The sequence below is a fragment of the Malus domestica genome, chromosome 06 (genome assembly GCF_042453785.1).
Source record: "Malus domestica chromosome 06, GDT2T_hap1".
Taxonomy (NCBI): domain Eukaryota; kingdom Viridiplantae; phylum Streptophyta; class Magnoliopsida; order Rosales; family Rosaceae; genus Malus; species Malus domestica.
Genome location: NC_091666.1, coordinates 28,623,657 through 28,635,225, shown reverse-complemented (window position 1 = coordinate 28,635,225; position 11,569 = coordinate 28,623,657). Strand labels below are relative to the sequence as shown.

At 36.5% G+C, this 11,569-nt stretch overlaps 1 protein-coding gene and 1 pseudogene across 1 annotated transcript; both read right to left on the bottom strand.

The window, feature by feature from the left end:
* Positions 1-3,128: 3,128 nt before the first annotated feature.
* LOC114825483 (disease resistance protein RPM1-like) lies at positions 3,129-4,682 on the bottom strand. Its single transcript, XM_070823710.1, has one exon. It carries the CDS (start codon positions 4,561-4,563, stop codon positions 3,286-3,288), a length of 1,278 nt encoding a protein of 425 aa, XP_070679811.1. The 5' UTR covers positions 4,564-4,682; the 3' UTR covers positions 3,129-3,285.
* Positions 4,683-5,416: 734 nt separating this feature from the next.
* LOC139196921 (disease resistance protein RPM1-like) lies at positions 5,417-8,700 on the bottom strand (annotated as a pseudogene).
* Positions 8,701-11,569: the final 2,869 nt, after the last annotated feature.

Below are 11,569 nucleotides of genomic sequence, written 5' to 3'. Positions count from 1 at the left end.
TAGGAAAAAAAATCAACTGGTCACGAACGTAAGGAGGAGGAGAGAAAATCCGTCTTTACTACATGTCGATTTGATTCGATTGATACAAAATTAAAAAGCACACAAAGCGTATCAAGCAATCGCTCGATCTCTTGAATTATTTTGTTCGGTAAACAAAACTAAACCCAAAATCCTAAGTCTTCATTCCTAGTATTTTGAGTGATAAATTAGATTGTGGAAAACAATTTTTTCCCCCATTGGCCAAGCGTGAGAACAATATGAACAAGCGGGAAAACATATCGTCCGATAAATGGTAATAACACATGAGTTTCTAGAGAATAAAGAGATCAGGAAGGTTTTTTTTACCAAAAATAAATAAAAATAAAACCAGGAGATATGCGGCAGAGAAAGAGAGGTCTATTACCCTCGGACAAGGATTGTTTGCCCTCCCATTTTCCATGTCCTCCTGTGTTCTTCTGTTTTGTGTGGTCACGGTTAAGCCACGTCAACATTTTATATTGTTTCTTTTATAGAGATAATAAGACAAAAATGAATAGTAATATAAAATGTTGACGTGGCTTAACCGTGACCACACAAACATGAAGGCATGGGAGGGCATGGAAAGTGGGAGGGCAGACAATCCTTGTCCATTACCCTCCCCTTAACTTTGAAGTTTGAACGATAGGGTTTTTTTTTTTTTTTTTTTTTTCTTATCAGTTTTTATTATTATTTATTATTTATAATCTATACTATTATTAAGAGAATCATTCTTGTCAACTTTTTACCTTTTTTTTTCCTCTTATTTTACCCTCATTTTTTATACACAATACTTACATAAGGAAGGCAAAATAGTAATTTTGTATCTTTTGCCCTCACTTTTGATACACAATACTTACATAAGGAGGGCAAAATAGTAATTTTATATCTTTTGATAAAATGACAATCATATCCCTATTTTTCCTATTTTACCCTCACTTTTGATTCACAATATTTACATAAGGAAGACAAAACAGTAATTATGTAATATTAAGATAAAATATGGTTTTAGGCCTCTTCTTCTGATAGTCCATGGGCCTCGAATCCACCCCGACCCGGTCGGGGTTGCTGTCTGGCGGGCTTGGATACTGACAGCACTGCAGTCGCCATGGGAGAGAATAAGGAGGGGAGGAAAAGAGGTTATGCCATCTCCAACCGAAGGTGTGGCCGTCCAAGAAATTAATACTTTAATGAACAGTGCATGACTATAATTTTTTATCAAACATAGCCATGTGACAAAAATCATCTCCAATTGAGGGTCATAGGACCAAACATAATTTGTTATTTAAATTTAAAAACTACAACAACTTAAATTTAAAAACTACCCACTATATTTGTCCCACATCGTCCGTGGGAGAGATTTGAGCAAGCAAAAGCTTGCATGTGTGGCACCCATTATATTTGTCCCACATTGTTCGTGGGAGAGATTTGAGTAACCAAACATGCTTATAAAAGGAACATCTCAACGCCCAACATTGAACTAATCACCTTTCTAGGCCTATAATTAAATATATATTTTTTAAAATTTTGGCCCAAAAAAAAATTCAAATATAATGGCTAGTTAGCGTCACGCTTACATCAGCTAGCCGTTGCATTCAAATTTCTGGCTCTGCCCGAGGTTGGCTGGTTGGGTTCCTTTTGGCCTTTTTTTGTTCAGTGGGGCCCACGAGCCTTTTGGCCTAGTCCTCGGTTGGAGATGGTTTTTGGGCCATTTTCAGCCCTCTGGACTTTTCGATTGGAGATGGCCTTATCTCAAAATTTTAAAAGCTAAACCCTAGGCATCTGTGTCAAAACGCCTCTTATTTTTAGTTCTTTTAATTTTGTTAAAACTGAAAAAAAAATTAATTTTAAATTAAAAAAGCTTTTTAATCTAGCTGTAAGCCTGAAAGAAACTGCACACATGTTAAAATTTGAATAAAAGTATTACTGGAAATTTGAATAAAAGTATTACTGGGCGACGTGGTAATATCGTACCATTTAATAATTTCTCAGGTAAAATCATAGTAAGCTAAAACATCCGCCACAAAATTTGCCTACCTAAAACAATATATATTTGAAACTTGATAAAAAGCAATAAATATTGAAAATGAAAAATGGGTCATAATCATTGGTTTAGTTAGAATTGGTCTCATCAGTGATAGATTCTGTTCCAAATCAATGTTATTACATCAAAATACACGCAATCAAACAATAATATAAGTTCCTGTTACACAAACAGAATCTTAAGCATTATTCTCATCAGTGACAAATTCAATTCCAAACCAATATTATTACATCAAAACACACACAAGCAATCAATAATATAAGTTTCAGTTACACAAATAGAATCTTGGGCATTATTCCATTTCACAAAGGGCAAATAAGAAACCAAGATCGATCAATGTTTGCAACTTCACACAACAAACAATGGACGGATTCTTCCTTGCAGGGTAAATGACACAACACGTATATAGTCAGCTCTGTTACTATAACGAAAGTCGAGATTCACCATAAAATCAACTGGGACAAAGGAGAACTCAATGCAGTCTCATAAGTGCGTATGAGGCTTGATTCTGCAAAAAGGATATTACAAAACAAAAGAAACATAGTTACCGAATAAAATCTCAATGCATGCATATTTTATGTCTTTGCCAGACTTCTATATAAGATTGGACAGGCAAATTGTAAGGGAAAATGATTTTTACACTCTGATGCACTACTTCCTCTTTTTCGTAGCCTAACAATTGAATAAATCAAAACACTAACGAACAAAAACAAGAGGAGCGTATAAGGAAAAAAAAATAGGAGTGTGAAAATCACCAACCTTTTAACTTTCTAACGTAATAGTTCAAATGATTACGTTGTGGAATTTTTTTTTTAACAAAAATGCTACTTTTACCATATTTTTCATAGCACATTTATACCACATCTCTAATAAAAATAAGACCCATATATGTCAATCGGCCCTACCTCTATAAAAAAGGTGGTACAAATGTGACACAAAAAATGTAGTAAGTCTAACATTAATTAAATTTTTATGCAAGGATAAAAGTGTGCGTACCTTCTCCTAGAGTGAATACCGGAAAAACTTTCATGACACTCCATATTTTCTCTCATATAATACAGGTGGATTTCAGGAATATGTTGTACCTTTGGATGATCCATGCCTCCTCTTACGGACTCTATAAGTTGCATTGGAACAGAATACAGATTCAAGCGTTATACGTTAGCAAGGAACTCAATGCCCTGCGGCAATGCCTTTAACTCCAGGCAGTACGCAATGCATAAGACCTAGAGATTTGGCATCGCCCCTTTCTCTATAGCTATACTATCCAATAAGGGGAACTTGAACAACCTCAAATGCTTAAGCTTTATGAAGCCTCTGGAGAAACACAATTTTTCGCCAACATATGCATTAATTAGCGAAAGCCTTTCAAGATTCGGCAATGCTTGAATGTGAGGTAGCACGTCTTCTTCAAGTCTAGACCAACGTAGATAAATACGTGTCAGGTTATGGAGTGAACCTAACCAAAGAGGTACCTTTTCTAGTTTTCCAGTCACATTAACAATTTGAAGGTCTGGAGGAGTCAAATTAACTTGAAGAAACTCCTCTTCATCACCAGCCATTAAAAACAAATTGTGAAGGAGCTCTAACTTTTGAAGGGAGTCACAGAGGTCCATCTCGTCACTTGCTTTCACATTTGTAATACCGAGGCTTGTAAGTTGGGTCATATTCCTGATGCCTTTAATTATCTTTCCTTCTGATTCAACGGAATGCAAAACTTGCGGTTTCTGTAATTTACTTAGATCGGATGCTGCTTTTGTCCCATTGAGATATATAAAGCCATAATGGTCACCAGTGTAACGAAACATGATTAGATGGCGTAGGTTTACTAACTTGGAGATTGCTTTTGGAAGTGCCTTTATCTTACTGTTACTGATGATCAAGGTTTGAAGGTTGCGAAGTCGTCCGATGGATTCTGGAAGCTCGTCAATCAAAGTTCTCTTCAAATTTAAATATCTTAAGTTGAACAAGTACACTAGTTCATCTAGAAATCTATCAATTGGAGCATCCTGCAAATCTAGAACTCTCAACAACTCGAATCCAGAAGGCAATTTCTCTAACGCGCCAAAGACAAGAAAGGAGCGAAGCTCTGACATACCCGTGCAAGAATTAATTTCTCTTTCAGTTGTTTGAATTGACAATCGGCGGATTTCAGCTTTATCTACTATTTCTCTGGAAACACACGTAGCACCGAACTTTTCCTTTTTTGATATCGACAAAGCAAGCTCACGCACAAGATCATGCATCTTACATGCTCTTAGTCCTCCAGCTCCATGCTTTTCAACTTGTAGCATGCTACGAACAATAAGTTCCACAAGATAACCCTCTGCAACTTCTTTTGGTGTGATCCCATCAATTGGTTCAACAAACCCTTCAGCTATCCACAACCTGATCAACCTTTTTCTTTTGATGAGATAATCTTCTGGGAAAAGGGCACAATATAGGAAACATGGCTTCAACCGGTTGGGCAAATTGTTGAAACTAAGCAACAAGATGCTGCTCATTGGGCCTCGAATCCGCCCCGACCCGGTCGGGATTGCTTTCTGGCGGGCTCGGATACTGGCAGCACTGCAGTCGCCATGAGAGAGGAGGGAGGGGAGGAAAAGAGGTTAACTCAAAATTTTAAAAGCTATGCATGTGTCAAAACGCCTCTTATTTTTAACTCTTTTAATTTTGTTTAAACTGAAAAAAATTAATTAATTTTGAATTGAAAAAGCTTTTTAATTCAGCTGTAAGAAACTGCAGACATGTTAAAAATTTGAATAGAAGTATGACTGGCTGACGTGGTAATACCGTACCATCTAATAATTTCTTAAGTAAAATCATGGTGAGCTAAAGTATCCGCCACAAAATTTGCCTCTCAAAAACAATATATTTGAAAACTTGATAAAAAAAACAATAAATATTGAAAATGAAAAATGGGTCATAATTATTGATTTAGTTAGAATTGGTCTCATCAATAACAGATTCAGTTCCAAACCAATATTATTACATCAAAAATACACGCAAGCAAACAATAATATAAGTTTCTGTTACACAAACAGAATCTTGGGAATTATTCTCATCAGTGACAGATTCAGTTCCAAACCAATATTATTACATCAAAACACACGCAAACAATCAATAATATAAGTTTCAGTTACACAAATAGAATCTTGGGCATTATTCAATTTCACAAAGGGCAAATAAGAAACCAAGATCGATCAATGTTTGCAACTTCACACAACACACAAACAACGAACGGATTCTTCCTTGCAGGACGAATGACTCGACACGTATATAGTCAGCTCTGTTATTATAACGAAAGTCGAGATTCACCGCAAAATCAACTAGCACAAAGGAGAACTCACTGCAGTCTCACAAGTGCTTCTGAGGCTTGATTCTACAAAAAGGATATTACAATACAAAAGAAACACAGTTACCAAATAAAATCTCAATGGATACATATTCTCAATGCATACATATTTTATGTCTTTGCTAGACTTCTGTATAAGATTGGTCATGCAAATTGTAAGGGAAAATGATTTTTACACTCCGATACACTACTTCCTCTTTTTCGTAGCCTAACAATTGAATAAATCAAAACACTAACGAACAAAAACATAAGGAGTGCATAAGAAAAAAAAATAGGAGCATGAAAATCATCAACCTTTTAACTTTCTAACGTAATAGTTCAAATGAATATGTTGTGGAATTTTTTTTACAAAAAAATGCTACTTTTACCACATTTTTCATACCACATTTATACCACCTCTCTAATAGAAATAAGACCCATTGCCCTACCTCTATAAAAGAGATAGTACAAATATGATACAAAAAATATGATAAGTCTAGAATTAATCAAATGTTTATGCAAGGACAAAAGTGTGTACCTTGAGTGAATACTAGAAAAGCTTTCATGACACCACATATTTTCTCTCTCATAATACAGGTGGATTTCAGGAATATGTTGTACCTTTGGATGATCCATGCCTCTCTTACGGACTCTATAAGTTGCATTGGAACAGAATACAGATCCAGGCGTTCTACGTTAGCAAGGAACTCAATGCCCTGCGGCAATGCCTTTAACCCCATGCAGTTCCCAATGTCTAAGACATGGAGATTTGGCATCGCCCCTTTCTCTATAGCTATACTATTCAATACCGAGAAGCTGCCCAACAGCAAATGCTTAAGCTTTATGAAGCCTCTGGAGAAACACAGATTTTCGCCAACATATGCATTAGATAGGGTAAGCCTTTCAAGATTCGGCAATGCTTGAATGTGAGGCAGCAGATCTTCTTCAAGTCTAGACCAATGTAGACACATACGTGTCAGGTTATGGAGTGAACCAAACCAAAGAGGAACCTTTTCTAGTTTTCCGGCCAAAATAACCTTTTGAAGGTCTGGAGGAGGCGAATGTAGTGCATTAACTTGAAGAAACCCCTCTTCATCACTAGCCATTAAAAACAAAGAGTGAAGGAGCTCTAACTTTTGAAGGGAGTCACAGAGGTCCATCTCGTCACATGCTTTCACATTTGTAATACCAAGGCTTGTAAGTTGGGTCATATTCCTGATGCCCTTAATAATCTTTGCTTCTGATTCAACAGATTGCAAAACTTGCAGTTTCTGTAATGTACTTAGATCGGATGCTGCTTTTGTCCCATTGAGAAATCTAAAGGCCATCAAATCAACAGCGTAACAATACATGATTAGATGGCGTAGGTTTACGAACTTGGAGATTGCTTTTGGAAGTGCCTTTATCTTACTGTCACGGATGTTCAAGGTTTGAAGGTTGCGCAGCCGTCCGATGGATTCTGGAAGCTCCTCAATTAAAGTTCCCTTCAAATTTAAATATCTTAAGTTGAACAAGTACACTAGTTCATCTGGAAATCTTTCAATTGGAGCATTCTCCAAATATAGAACTCTCAACGACTTGAATCCAGAAGGCAATTTCTTGAACATAAATATGCCAGCGCCAAAGACAAAAAAGCAGCGAAGCTTTGACATACCTGGGCAAGAATTAATTTCTCTTTCAGTTGTTTGAATTGACAGTCGGCGGATTTCACCGTTATCTACTATTTCTCTGCCAACATACGTAGCACCAAACTTTTCCTTTTTTGATGTCGACAAAGCAAGCTCACGCAATAGATCATGCATCTTACATGCTTTTAGTCCTCCAGCTTCATTCTTTTCAACCTGTAGCATGCTACAAACAATAAGTTCCACAAGATAGCCCTCTGCAACTTCTTCTGGTGTGACCCCATCAATTGGTTCAACAAACCCTTCAGCTATCCACAACCTGATCAACCTTTTTCTTTTGATGAGATAATCTTCTGGGAAAAGGGCACAATATAGGAAACATGGCTTCAACCGGTTGGGCAAATTGTTGAAACTAAGCAACAAGATGTTGCTCATTGGTTCCAGCATAGGATGGTTAGTCAAGTGCCAATTTAAGCTGCTATATACGCTTCTCCATTCCGATGATGACCTCTTGGAAGACATTTGACCACCTAAAGTTACCACTGGCAGAGGTAGGCCTTCACACTTATCCACAAGTTTCCATGCTAAGGATTCAAGCTCTGGTGGACAAGATTTATTATCGTAAGTTGAGAATGCTTTCTTGCTGAAGAGCTCCCAAGCTTCATTGTTTCCCAAGGGTTCAATTTCAAAAGGACGACTTTCAACTTCAAAAGAATAGAATGCTATGTCTTTCTTTCGAGTTGTAAGCATGATTCGACTTCCATGATGTCTATTAAGAAGTGGTATCCTTATTTCTTGCCAAAGTTTAATGTCCCACACATCATCCAATACAACAAGGTACGTTTTAGACTTCAAGTATGTCGACAACATCTCTAACAATTCTTTGTAACTCATGGAATCCAATTGTGCAGTCACCTCTTCCTTTCTTCCTTGGTGGAATTGCTTGATCAGATTTTTGAATAAGTCTTCGATCACAAAAGTTTGAGAAACAGTGATCCATGCACAACAGTCAAAATGCCGCTTTACATTTTCGTTGTTGAAGGTATTGGCAACAAGAGTTGTCTTGCCTGATCCTCCCATCCCGACCACAGACACAACCATTTCATTTTCCTCTCCATTCATCAATAACCCCATTAACCTTTGCTTCTTGTCTTCAATCCCGATTAGTTCGTCTTCCATAATATAAAGAGAAGACTTGGCTTTGTTCTTCACCCATCTGGGAACACTATCCGAACTTGTTCCTTCTATTGTAGAGACACGATATCTGTCATTCCTCTCGGGAATGGCTTTGATCTTTTTTGTGATTTTCTGTAATTTTTTGGCTATTCGATGCCGATGCCAAAGATTCTTTGGAAAGTAAATGGTTCTGTGGAGCAATTTTTCAAATGGAGTCGCACTTTGCTTGTCATATATGTGATACAGGAACTCATCAATGACATTTTCAGCATCGCAGGTCAAATCTCTGACGCTTGTAACCCACGTTTTCTCTCCTTCTGTTTGTGGTTCCTTGCTTTCAGCATCTATTAAGAAAGATTTCATGCTTATGAGCTCCAGCTTAAGCTCATCAACTTCATCTCGAACTGCCGCTATGGAAGATGCTTCGTTCTCAAGAATGGCCGCAATTTTCCCAATCAATAGTGATGCAGCTGACTCCATTTTGGCCTTCGATACTTGGTATGCAATCTGTCTGCAGAAAAGACAAGTTTCAAAACAACAGAAAAAGAAAAAAAGAATGCAATGGATAAATTTTTGTATTTTACAAACTATATGCTTAGTTTTCAAAACGAAACCACAAGCCAAAAGAAATCAAGATCTAAATAAGGTACTAAAGAAATTTAAATTTCTGTTCTTAACTTTCATTCTGTTTAACAAAGGGCCATACTTCAAAAGTCCGAAAACTACTTCTTCCAGAACAAAGAGTCTTTTTTGCAAGAACACAGAATTAAAGAATTTGGTTCCAGAACAAAAATCTATGATTGAAAATTTCGAACTCATTCAATCTAATTCTTCCATCAAATTTCATGGATTTTAGTCAGTGTTAAAGGATAACCAAAAGTTTCAATTCTTTGTAGGTGGCAGTGGACAAGTACCACAAAATTGTTGTTAAATGAAAGTACACAAGTCGTAAAGAACAGAATGTTTTGGGTATAGTAGATTGGGCTCTACACAAACACCACACAATTGTTTGCACGACCCGTTAATCAAACATTGAACGACACGAAAATAACAGGTATTGGGTCCACACGTTAACCATTATTCTAAAAATCCCAACGGCGCTAGGTGGTTGGCCACCGTCTCCATTAATGTCTAGGAATTTGAAAATTAAGAAATGACGCCTAAACCTACTTAGCGCCTGCCTACACCTGTCTACACAGAAAATAGATAACTTTCACTTTGTATTTTATTTTTTCAAGATATTGTAATAAACTTGTTGAATATTTTTATTTTTTTTTCAATAAATTGTTATAGGCTTTACATAAAATAAAAAACTTTCATTTTGCATTTTTTTTCTTTAGTATATGTAATTGTTGAGGAAGAAATCGAGTTTGAAGTCTTGTGTTTAATGATGAGTGCTCAGAATCTGAATTACATATATAATAAGAAGAAAAAAAGTGAAACAAAAGTCAGATGTAGCTCATAAGCCCTTAATTTCTCTCAGAAAATTTCCAGAAGGATATTAGATATGGTAGTAAGAGTGCAGAATAACATACCCTGCGGCATATCGAAGCTCACAAAAGAGTTGCAATGATATGCTTCAGTTGGTCGGACAAGAATTGTCTGCCCTCCTAGTTGTGGTGCCCTTCCATGTCCTTCTATTTTATGCGGTCACGGTTAAGCCACGTCAACATTTTATATTAATTTTTTAATGAGATAATAAGACAAAAAATAATAAAAATATAAAATATTAACGTGAATTAACCGTGACCGCACAAAATAGGAGGGCTTGGAAGGGCACCACAACTAGGAGCGCAGACAATCCTTGTCCCAGTTGGTCTGACGTCGTTATTGTTGGGCTCCTTTGTCAATGAAAAAGTAAAAAGTTGTTTGTGTGGAATTAATGCCCACATTTTTTCCTTATCTAATTTTTTTTTCTTCTAGTTATGTATTAAAGGTTATAACTGTAATTTCATTGGTTTTTGGTGGTTAAGTTCTATTAATATATAATTTAGATATATCCTGTACAATGTTTTATTTTATATTTAAACTATTAAATTAAAAATGAATTAACAAAAAAAAAAGAATACAGAAGGAAAAAAAAACTATAACAATTATTTTCCAACTGATTCAATGCATTTTTTTAACTTTTCATTTAAATATAAAAAATCAACCATTTCTTGAACTTCATACTCTTAAATGGAGCAGTTGTATTCATCTCAACGAGAGATTTTTTAGTGCTTGTCCGGAACACGGAATTATACATCATATGTCACAATATATGTGGTGAGATATTTGTGTTAAAAAATTAACAACTTACAATATAAAACTTCCTCCTACGTAATAACACGTAGTGTACCACTCGTATTACGGACATAATGAAAAATTTCTTCTATCACAGCTACAATCACATGTTGTTCATGCGATGAGTGATTTATTTAGTATATGGGGGAGAGGCCTATGCATAGGCGCCCTGCCCTCTGAAACCTTTCTCCATTCATTGCAAGCTATCTTATCTTCTTTAATTGTTTTTTAACTGACACAATGTCCATTGAAGTTACCTGTGCCCCATGAACTGTTGCTTTCATACTTTTTTCGTGTATGGCTATGTCATGCCTACAACTCCAGTCTGAGATGCCCTCCAAGCTTCCTGAGCGCTGGAGTCAGCAGGATGTACAACCATCGCAACGAAGAATATTGGGCTACCTTCCTGCTTCAACTATGAAAATTATGCATAGCACACACTTCGAAATATAGCCAACCAAATTTATGAAACCTTTCAACTCTTCGGCTGCTTTGCTTCCTGAAATGAGTTTCACGGCTTTGAATAGACCTTAAATTTCGTTGTTGATGTTGTTCACCAAAATCTTGAACAACTTCACAAGTCTGCCACCACGTACAGCACGAGCAAGCTTTTCGGCAGCGGGTTTTTTAGCAACGCGCTTCATAACGATTTCAAACTCCTCAATAATATGTCAACCTTTGATTGAGTTGCTCCACTTTGCTCATTCTTGAAAACCTCTGTCCTCAGTTCTTGAATGCATTCCAACTCTGACATCTCCCCCCATTCAAGCTTTCTAGAAACCGGTTTTCTAGCAACTGAGTGCTTAACGACCTCAAACACGAACATTAACTGAACATCAACTTTTGACCTCGTCGACATTCTGCTTCCTTATAATAATCTCGAAGACCATCACGATGAGTGCTTGTTCCTTTGAAGGCTGCATACGATAGATGTTAGCAAAGCGGAGAACCTTGGTAGCTTGGGGTTGCCCTTTTACTTTTTCATTCTTAAATCTTGATGGCCATGTCAGTCTTGCTCTTCTGCTTCGGACTCTATCCTCTAAAGATATAATTATCGGTTACAAACTGATAAATTTAGTTAGAAACCCTTTC